The following is an 11,059-nucleotide window of genomic DNA, read 5'->3' as shown; positions in this document are numbered from 1 at the left end:
CACGTGCAGGCAGAAGAGATTAGTTTAACTTGGTATCATGTTTGCAATGGAGGTTGCAGGCTGAAGGGCCTGTTTCAGTACTATACTTCTTTGATCTAATGCCAACAAGTTCCACAATCAATAAATGGATAATTGAAAGAAGGCACCTAATATAATGCCTTTAAGTTTCAAACTTTAAAGCAGGAGAGGAGTTTGAACCAAAAACAGGAGGAATGAAACAGAAACAAGAGTTGATTACAGAAAGCATTGACTGTAGGAAACCATAACACTGGGTAGATGTCAAGGATTGGTTCATAGCATTTAATAAATTGCTCTACAAAGAGGAAAATATCCAAGGAATATAATGCAATCGGATGAAAGAAAGACATAAAAAGTACATGTCTTTTTTTAGAACAATATGTTGGAGAAAAGTAATTTAGTTTTGTGAAACTTTGGTAGAAACTTCAAATCCTATTCCATGCAGGAGATCTGATCATTTCACTGTGATCTCCAGGCATCAGTTTCTTTCTGGATCAACAGAAGAAGTTGCCACTTTTGGAGTTGCCACTCCTGAAGAGTTGGAGCCTGACCCAAACGGCAATGAATTCCTCAGTCGCTTGGCTGCTGGTGAAGATCTGTGCTCAAAGCATTTCCTCTTTTAAAATCACCACATTGTTTTCTCTGGTTTGAGTTGAATCAGAGTGAGAACCCTTGCACCTGTATATGAAGAAAATAAGCCATGAACCATGGACACATACTGAATCGTTTTCTTGTAACACTCCACAAATGTATCATTTATTTCAAGTCAAGCTATTTTTAATTCAACAAAGTTCAGTGCTAGAGTTTATCATCATGGGCTGTGTGTTTGCAACAATGCATTGTTGAATTGAATTGAATCCTTTATTTGTCATTCAGACCTTTCGGTCTGAACGAAATGTCATTGCCTGCAGCCATACATGTAATAATAAACAACACACAATAAACACAAATTAACATCCACCACAGTGAGTTCACCAAGCACCTCCTCACTGTGATGGAGGCAAAAGTCTTAGGGTTGCTGTGTCTTTCCTCCTCTTCTCCATCTGCGCTGAGGCGATACCCCACCGGGCGATGGTAAGTCAGTCCCGCGGTTCAAGCTCCGCTGCCCGGGGGTGGTCGAAGCTGCCGCCCTCCAGTTCAGCGGACACAGTTGTTGCCACGGGAGCTCCGGAAAACAGGCTTCAACCTGTGACCCGCGAGCTCCCGACTATGTCATCCACTGGCCCGCGGCCGAGCCCCGGATTCAGGTCGCCGCCGCCAGAACGCCGCCTCAGCCACCGGAGCACCGTCTCCGCCCCGCACCAGGCCGCCCTCACGGGAGCGTCTCAGCCCCGCACCGGGCCGCTCCCATGGGAGCGCCTTCCAGCCGGGAGCCGGGCCGTCCTCACGGGAGCACCTTCCAGCCGGGAGCCGGGCCGCCCACATGGCGGTTGTGACACAGATTGCTGGCATGTGGGGTCCCTGCACGCAGGTTTTTGACAAACCATCCCGTGCATTACTTGAGAGAATTATACAATCAAATAGCTAAAAAAAGTTAAACAAGCAAATGTTGAGACAATCTGGTTTCTATGTTTTCTATGTTGTATAGTTTTAATCATAGATAGTCATTGTGTCATACAGCCTGAAGAAGTCTGAAGAAAGGTTTGACCCGAAACATCACCTATTCCTTTTCTCCAGGAATGCTGCCTGACCCACTGAGTTATTCCAGATTTTGTGTCTGTCTTCGGAACATGGATAGGACAGATTTAGAGGGATATGGGCCAAATGCAGGTTGATGTGGCTCATGTAGATAGGACATTTTTGTCAATGTGGGCAAGTTGAGCTGTAGAGCCTGTTTCCACACTTTCCATGTACCTGTCCAAATGTTTCTTAAACATTGCGATAGTACCTGCCTCATCTGTATAACATTTAAAACTGATGAAAGCATGATGAAAACTGAAATACATTACAGATGGGATAGGAAGGGGTTTGAGGACTATGAGGCAAATGCAGGCAAATGGAACTAGTCCAGTGTGTCAACTTGGAATTCAGTCCTCCCATAAACAAACTTGATATGCTACACTGCAGCTACTGTCATTTACGGCAGAAGTTTCTTTTAAGAAAGGGAGAGAATGAAAAAGACCACGGTGACTTACCATTTAACTTTTTGCATTTGGTCAATTGTATCTGGAAGAGGAATATTGAACGTTTCTGGCAGAAACAAGACCACAATTCCTGAGAACACCATCAACACCCCCATCACAATAAACGGCAGGATCTCTTGATAACTACCTGCGAAAAGAAAGCATACATTTACCTACAAGTGAAAATCAACAAATTGATATAAAAAGCCAAAATATTTCATCCAACAGACACCAATGTGAAATCAAATGTATTTCACAAAATGTATATTCAAGTCATTTTCAATTTCAGGTGTGGGCTAATTTCACTGTTCGTGATATGGTTACTGTGATATCTCTTCTTGGCGAGGAGATGGGAAATATTTTTTGAGTGAGTTTAGTTTACTGTCATGTGTATCGAAGTACAGTGAAAAGCTTTTGTTGCGTGCTAACCAGTCAGCGGAAAGACTATATACATGATTAAGACAATACATAATGAAGACAATACATGATTCAGACAATATACGATTGATCACCTGCTTGAGACTGTATGTTGCAGGGCAAAGATTATTGAGGGCTAATAACTAGTAAATAGGGATGTGGATTGTGCTAATGTGACAGGGAACCGCAGACAAAGCCTAAAAGTAGAGACATGGAATGCAGCAGTGATGAAATCCAAGTTTCCAGAACTTTGTTGATGATACAATAGACAATAGTTGCAGGAATAGGCCATTCAGCCCTTCGAGCCAGCACTGCCATTCAATGTGATCATGGCTGATCATCCCCAATCAGTACCCCATTCCAGCCTTCTCCCCATATCCCCTGACTCCGCTATCTTTAAGAGCCCTATCTAGCTCTCTCTTGAATGTATCCAGAGAACCGGCCTCCACTGCCCTCTGAGGCAGAGAATTCCACAGACTCACAACTCTCTGTGAGAAAAAGTGTTTCCTCGTCTCCGTTCTAAATGGCTTGCCCTTATTCTTAAATGTTATAGCATGCACCCATCGTTGTAACAGACAATTGGATCTACTCTCAACTAAGTTAGACTTGCGGATAATCATTTTATTCTGTAATCAAGACCCAGTTTGTTACCTCATTGTCTTTCTTTAACCTCCATTCTGTATTAGGACCTAGTTTTGCTGTTAACCAAGTTTCTGTGTAAGCTGGTCAGCTGAGAATATAGAAGCTGTTCCAAAGTCGTGCTCAGGAGTTCAGCCTTGACTCGTCTCCTGGTGCGCACCAGTTTTAATAAATCGCCCGTTACTTTGAACACCAACTACGCTTGGCCTTTCCATTTGCTCCTACACTGGACTAGAATTTATTTGATACTTAGTAATTTCCATGAGCACAATATAACACCACCCAATGTTACTGAATAATTGGAAAATTATACTGGGAATTAAAAACAAAATCTTTCTTACTTTATTATTGCAAAATGATAGGACATTAACAAACTGATATGGGTTGTTTTGTTTTTATTATATTAATCAAATGCCTTCTTCTTGTTCTATATTTCAAATAATGTGGGAATATGTATTCACAATCTGTCACCCCTTCCTTTAATACATACTGAAGTACTGAGATACGACCAAATATCATTGCATGTTTCAACTCTAAAGTAGTTTCAACAGCTCACATCACCATTAACAATTATATATTCCATAAGCTAGGTTACTGTCCCATTCACCTGTTTCCCATTGAGAACATTGGACTTTGTATTAGGAACTGATAAGCTGTAAGGCTGAAGACTATATTTTGCACACTGTATATTTCCCTTTGCTCTATCTATTGTACTGTACTTAAGTTTGAACTGATTGTATGTAATATGTATGTATGTATATATGTATGTATGTATGTATGTATGATGTATCTGATTTGATTACATAGCATACAAAACAAATAACTATACATGTCTATAAGATCACCCTTCAGCCTCCTGTGCTCCAAGGAATAAAGTCCTAGCCTGCACAACCTTTCCTAATAGCTCAGGCCCTCATGTTCTGACAACATGTTCGTAAATCTTCACTGCACTGTTTCCAGCTTATTAACATTCTTCCTATAAGACGGTGATCAAACCTGCACACAATACTTCAAATACAGCCTCGCAATGCTTTTACAACTGTAACATAACATCCCAGCTTCCATACTCAGTACCGTGACTGATGAGAAGACCAATGAACCAAAAGCTTCATGTGTAGGAAGGAACTGCAGATGCTGGTTTACACCGAAGATAGACACAAAATGCTGGAGTAACTCAGTGATATTGGCAGCATCTCTGGAGATGAGGAATGGGTGATGTTTTTCGGGTCAAGACCATTCTTCAGACTGAGAGTCAGGGGAGAGGGAGACAGAGATATGGAAAGGTAATGTGAGAACGACAGATCAAAGCAAACAATGATAAGGAAATGTAGAATGGTTCATTGCTAGCTGAGAGAAAGGGGACAAGGAGGCATACAATGAATAAAATAAATCAGAAGGACAGTGAAACTAGTCAGATAACTAGGGTTGGAGAGGGACAGAGAGAGAGGGAAAGCAAGGGTTACTTGAAGTTACATGAAATCAGCTTTCTTTACTACCATATCTACCTGTGACCTATGTCGGGATAGTGTCAAAAATCCTCATATTCAACAAGAATAGGGTAGTATGGTGGCGCAGCGGTAGAGTTGCTGCCATACAGGGCCAGAGACCCAAGTTAGATCCTGACCACGGGTGCTATCTGTATGGAGTTGGTACATTCTCGCCGTGACCTGCTTGGGCTCTCTCTGAAATCTTTGATTTGCTCCCACACTTCAAAGACGTAAAGGTTTGAGGATTCATTGGCTTCGGTAAAATTGTAAATTGTCTTTAGTGAGTGTAGGATAGTGTTAGTATATGGGGATCACTGGTCGGTGCGGATTCGATCGGACGAAGGGCCTGTTTCCGTATTAAATCTAATATCTCTATATTAAAAAAACTAAATACCAAGAGGTGTCATTGTTGCCTTACCAAGTAAAACAATGTAAGGAGAAATAATGCTGCCAGTTCTGGAACCCATTGAAGACACTCCAACACCTGTGTTTCTCAATGGGGTTGGATACAGTTCGGAGATGTAGACATAAATCATGGAATAAGCCCATGTGTTTCCCATTTTTCCAATTAACACCAGCACTGTAGAAAGTATTGAAAGATCTAGAAAAAAGCAGAAAGAGTTCTATTAATGCGATCGGTCTGCACAGAGCTCAGTTTTCCCCAGTTCAGTTTATTGGCAATAGGTGTAGTGAAAAGCTTTTGTTGTGTGCTAGCCTGTCAGTGGAAAGACAATACTTGATTACAATCGAGCCATTTACCGTGTATTATTCCCTTTTTACATTTTACATTTACACAATTCCCTTTACATGATAAGGGAAAAATGTAGAGGAGATTAAGGAGATCATAGTTAATGTAAGAAATGTTGCTGTCGGAGTAGAGATTTGAGAGTGTGGAGCGAGTGTAATATGTGATTGTAGATCTGTTTCTGCGGCTAGCACGCTAATAATCACCTAGGATGGGTGACATCTTGTCTGTTTCAGTTACATGTACATGTTAGCACCAATCATGTTAGCTCCAAAGAGTAACGATTGGGAAACTTTTGTGTCTTTTCTCTGCCTTTAAAATGATATGATTTTTGACACATTGTTGTAAGAGATAGTTGGCCATTCAATGAAGCTTGTTCATTTGGTTGCTCAGACTGTTAATTGCTTCGATAAATGGCACAGAGGCATAGTGGGAGAGTTGCTGCCGAAAAGCCCTGTCCCACTGTACGAATTCATTCAAGAGCTCTCCCGAGTTTAAAAAACAAAAATCAAACTCGTGGAAGCACGTAGAATGTACGTGGCGGGTACATCGGAGCTCGGGGACGTCTCTTAGTGGCTCGTAACGTTAATGGCAGGTACTCGGTAAGCTCGGGAAGGCTCGTGAAGATTTTTCAACATGTTGATAAAAATGTCCACGAGAGCCCCGAGTACTTACGAGCGGCCATTACCGTAATTCTCCGAGTTCGAATCAGGGCAAACTCGGGAGAACTCTTGAATTAACTCGTACAGTGGGACAGGGCTTTTACAGAGCCAGAGAGCCGGATTCAATCCTGGCCATAGGTGCTGTCTATATGGAGTTTGTACATTCTCCCTGTGGCCTGTGTGGAGTTTTCTTTGGCAGCTCGAGTTTCCTCCCACACTCCAAAGAAATATAGGTTTGTAGGTTAATTTTTCTTGGTAAAATTGTATATTTGTCCATAATAGTGTTAATGTAAGATAGTGTTAATGTGCAAGGATTGCTGGTCGGCACGGACTCGATGGGCAAAGAGCCTTTCGTCCCTGTTTGTCAAAACGGAACTAAACTAAACTGAACTGAACTAACCTAAACAAAACTGAAATATGATGTTATCCGGACATGCTGCCTGACCCACTGAGTTACTCTTGCAATCTGTGTCTATCTTTAATACTAAAAAGCCAACAAATACTGCATCATAAAAAGACACATTGTGCTGGAGTAACTAATTTGAAGAATAAGGATAGGTGTCGTTTCAGGTCAGGACCCTCCTTCAGACACCGCACCATGTTGGTGCAGTGGAGGTGGTATTAAGTCCATAAATCTATACAGGAAAGATATGATGTGGCAGTCCTCCTTGTGATCGTGTGAGTTTTCTCCGGGTGCTCTGGTTTCCTCCCACACTCCAAAGGTACAGATTTATAGGCTTTTATAAAACTGTAAATTGTCCCTAGTGTGTAAGATAGTGTTAGTGTACAGGATGATTGCTGTGTGGCATGGACTCGCCCCACCTCCCGAGTCCATGCCATGCCATGGGGGGGGGGGGGGGGGGGGGGGGGCATAGGCCCTGTTTCCACACTGTATCTCCAAAGTAAATCTGAAGTCTAAAGGCTTGTTCATGATTGTCACATTAGGATCATTGAAGCAGTGTAAAACTTACTTGATGGTATGAGGTTCATGAAGAGCAGAACACCTCCACTCAGAGCAAGAATGCCTGCATGGCTGAGCCTGCGTGGACATTTCCGGAGGAGAAGCCAGGATGCGATATAACTCGGAATCTCAATGGCACCAAAGAGGAAACAATTCAGATAGTCGTTGCCATGAAGATTGGGGACGTTCAGAGACAGACCATAGTATCCAATTGCTATAATCATCCTGCAAAATACAAGTTAAAATACTTCTTGTAAAACACATTTGTTTTTAATGTTCTCCCAGCCTCTTTGTTGGCTTCTAGAATCTCATTGTCTGTGCACATTTTCACCTAGCCCCCAGCCAACAATGTTTCCTTTTGTCATTGTTACTTCTTTGCATATCTTTCATTCATATCTCTCTACATCACCATCTATATTTCTCGTTTTCCCTTCCCCTGACTTTCAGTCTGAAGAACGGTCTCGACACAGAACGTCACCTATTCCTTTTCCCCATCGATGCTGTCTGACCCGCTGAGTTACTTCAGCACTTTGTGTCTATCTTCGGTCTCATTTCTTAGATTTCCTCTTCCATTTGATTTCAGGTCGTTTGTAGAACCTGAACATTGTGGCCTTTGCAGCCTTATTTTAACATCGAACAGTACAGCACAGGAACAGGTCCTTCAGCCCACAATGTTTTTGCTGAACATGATGCCAAGTTAAACTGATCTCATCTACTGTGGGTGATCCATATCCGTTTATTCCCTGCACTTCCATGTGCCTATCTAAAAGCCTCTTAAACACCACTATCGTATCTGCCTCCACCACCACCTCTGGCAATGCGTTCCTTGCTATTAACTGTATACTTTTGCCTTACTCTCACCTCACAAATGCAACACCTTGCAGTCTCTCGGCCAGGTGCCACTCCAACTGCCATTTCTCTTCCAATTTGTGCAGTTAATCTATATCCATTATATCTCTGACATCTTTCCTCACAGTCTGCAACTTTTCCAATTTTGGTGCCATCGGTAAAATTACTCACCAACCTATCTACGTTTATATCCAGGTTATTTATATACATCACAAACATCAGAGGTCCCCGCACAGATTATAGTTTGTAGATTAATTAACCTCTGTATATTGCCCCTAGTATGTAAGGAGTGGATGAGAAATTGGATAATACAGAACTAGTGTGAACAGGTGATTGATGGTCAGCATGGATTTGGTGGGCGGAAGGTCCTGTTTCCATGCTGTATTTCGCAGTCAGTGGAAAATATGTAGAGATTAGTGTAGTTTAGTTTAGTTTCAAGGGTTTCAAGGTTAGTTTATTGTCACATGCACCAATTAAGGTACAGTGAAATTTGAGTTACCAGTTTAGAGATGCAGTATCGAAACAGGCCCTTCAGCCCACCAAGTTCTTTTTGAGTCCCCCAATGGGGGTCCCTCCATGCATGGATTCTGCCCCTCTACATCGGGGACCTGGGATGGAGGGTACTGCATCGAGGAGTCACTTGCAACCTGTTTCTCTCACGGTTCACAGACTCGCCAGCCGCCTGCCATTTTTGCGGGGTGGAAGAGTCTGTGTTCCACGTGTACATGGAGTGTGTGATGTGGCAGCTCCGGTTTCCTCCCACACTCCAAAGACATATAGGTTTGTAGGTTAATTGGCTTGGTAAAATTGTATATTGTTCCATAATAGTGTTAATGTAAGATAGTGTTAATGTGTGAGGATTGCTGGTTAGCACGGACTCGATGGGCCAAAGAGCCTTTCTGCCCTGTTTGTCAAAACGGAACTAAACTAAACTGAACTGAACTAACCTAAACAAAACTGAAATATGATGTTCTCCGGATATGCTGCCTGACCCACTGAGTTAAGGGCCTGTCCCACTTACGTTTCCGTGGCATGCAAATTATGTGACCTCGTGGTCGCGTTGAGCCACGATGGACCCGCGAAGGTCGGGCACGATTTCATGCGTACACACAGCCGTCTGGAGCGTGTGACGTCATTTTAAGATGGACGCAAAATGCTGGAGTAACTCAGCGGGACCAGCAGCATCTCTGGAGAGAACCAATGGATGATGTTTCGTGTCGAGACTCTTCTTCAGTCTGAAAAGAAGGGTCTTGACCCGAAACGTCACCCATTGCTTCTCTCCAGAGATGCTGCCGGTCCCGCTGAGTTACTCCTGCATTTTGCGTCCATCTTAAATTTTCTTGGCCCCGCTCCGGGAGTAGAAGTGGGGGCGGATCCGGACCGCAACGGCCGTGAGCCCCAGGCCGAGTTCGGTGATCGTTTGCCTGCTTCTGCTGCTGTTGGAGGTGAGACGTTGTGTTGCGCCAGGGTCTTGGGCCTGTCCCACTTTGGCCGTCAGTTCCGCGACAGGCTGTTGGCACGCGAAGATTTTGTTCGCTACAAGAATTTTGGATCCCCACGCGATGTCGTGCACAACTACATACCCCTCCGCACTTCTCAGTGGAACCGGCCCCGCGCGGCCATACGATGCCCGTGCGCCTAAACGCGACGACAAGGTCGCGTAATTTGCGTGCCAAGGACATGTAAGTGGGACAGGCCCTTTACTCTTGCAATCTGTGTCTATCTTTAATACTAAAAAGGCAACAAATACTGGACCATAAAAAGACACATTGTGCTGGAGTAACTCAGCAGGTCAGGCATAATCTCTGGAGAATAGGGATAGGTGACGTTTTAGGTCGGGGGGGGGGGGGGGGGGGGGGGCGTAGGCCTTGTTTCCACATTGTATCTCCAAAGCAAAGTGTAGTCTGAAGTCTAAAGGCTTGTTCATGATTGTCACACTAGGATCACTGCAGAAGCAGTGTAAAATTTACTTGATGGTATGAGGTTCATGAAGAGCAGAACACCTCCACTCAGAGCAAGAATGCCTGCATGGCTGAGCCTGCGTGGACATTTCCGGAGGAGAAGCCAGGATGCGATATAACTCGGAATCTCAATGGCACCAAAGAGGAAACAATTCAGATAGTCGTTGCCATGAAGATTGGGGACGTTCAGAGACAGACCATAGTATCCAATTGCTATAATCATCCTGCAAAATACAAGTCAAAATACTTCTTGTAAAACACATTTGTTTTTAATGTTCTCCCAGCCTCTTTGTTGGCTTCTAGAATCTCATTGTCTGTGCTCATTTTCACCTAGCCCCCAGCCAACAATGTTTCCTTTTGTCATTGTTACTTCTTTGCATATCTTTCATTCATATCCCTCTACATCCCCATCCATATTTCTCGTTTTCCCTTCCCCTGACTCTCAGTCTGAAGAACGGTTTTGACACAGAACCTATTCCTTTTCTCCAGAGATGCTGTCTGACCCGCTGAGTTACTTCAGCACTTTGTGTCTATCTTCGGTCTCATTTCTTAGATTTCTTCTTCCATTTGATTTCAGGTCGTTTGTAGAACCTGAACATTGTGGCCTTTGCAGCCTTATTTTAACATCGAACAGTACAGCACAGGAACAGGCCCTTCAGCCCACAATGCGGGTGCTGAACATGATGCCAAGTTAAACTGATCTCATCTACTGTGGGTGATCCATATCCTTTTAGTCCCTGCACTTCCATGTGCCTATCTAAAAGCCTCTTAAACACCACTATCGTATCTGCCTCCACCGCCACCTCTGGCAATGCGTTCCAGGCCCCCACCACTCTCTGTGTAAAAAAACTCACCTGACACATCTCCATTAACCTTTCTCCATCTCACCTTGTAGCAACGCCCTCTAGTGTTGGACGTTTCCATCCTGGAACAAAGGTTCTGACTATCTACCCCTTCTATACCTCTCATAATTTTATATACTTCCATCTAGTCTCCCCTTCACCGCCAACATTCCAGACAAAACAATTCAAGTTTATCCAATCTCTCCCTCTAGCTGAAACCCTCGAATCTAAGCAGCATTCAGGTAAACCTCCTCTGCACCCCTTCCAAAGCCTCCTCGTTTCCTGCAATGGGGCGACCAGAACTGTATGCAATGCTCCAAATGTGGCCTAACCAAAGTCCTATAGAGCTGTATCA

General features: G+C 43.5%; 1 protein-coding gene across 1 annotated transcript in view; it reads right to left on the bottom strand.

The window, feature by feature from the left end:
• Positions 1–419: 419 nt before the first annotated feature.
• Positions 420–11,059, bottom strand: part of LOC116978252 (solute carrier family 22 member 5-like) — a 306,466-nt gene continuing 295,826 nt past the window's right edge. The window contains exons 7-10 of the mRNA XM_033029253.1: positions 9,872–10,086; positions 5,103–5,285; positions 2,154–2,289; positions 420–696 (exon numbers count right to left, since the gene is read on the bottom strand). Of these exons, the coding sequence (XP_032885144.1) occupies positions 621–696; positions 2,154–2,289; positions 5,103–5,285; positions 9,872–10,086 (610 nt within the window). The 3' untranslated portion in view covers positions 420–620. The remainder of the gene's footprint in view (positions 697–2,153; positions 2,290–5,102; positions 5,286–9,871; positions 10,087–11,059) is intronic.

This window comes from Amblyraja radiata, chromosome 11 (assembly GCF_010909765.2).
Source record: "Amblyraja radiata isolate CabotCenter1 chromosome 11, sAmbRad1.1.pri, whole genome shotgun sequence".
NCBI classification, from domain to species: domain Eukaryota; kingdom Metazoa; phylum Chordata; class Chondrichthyes; order Rajiformes; family Rajidae; genus Amblyraja; species Amblyraja radiata.
This window is presented reverse-complemented; position numbering and strand designations above follow the sequence as displayed.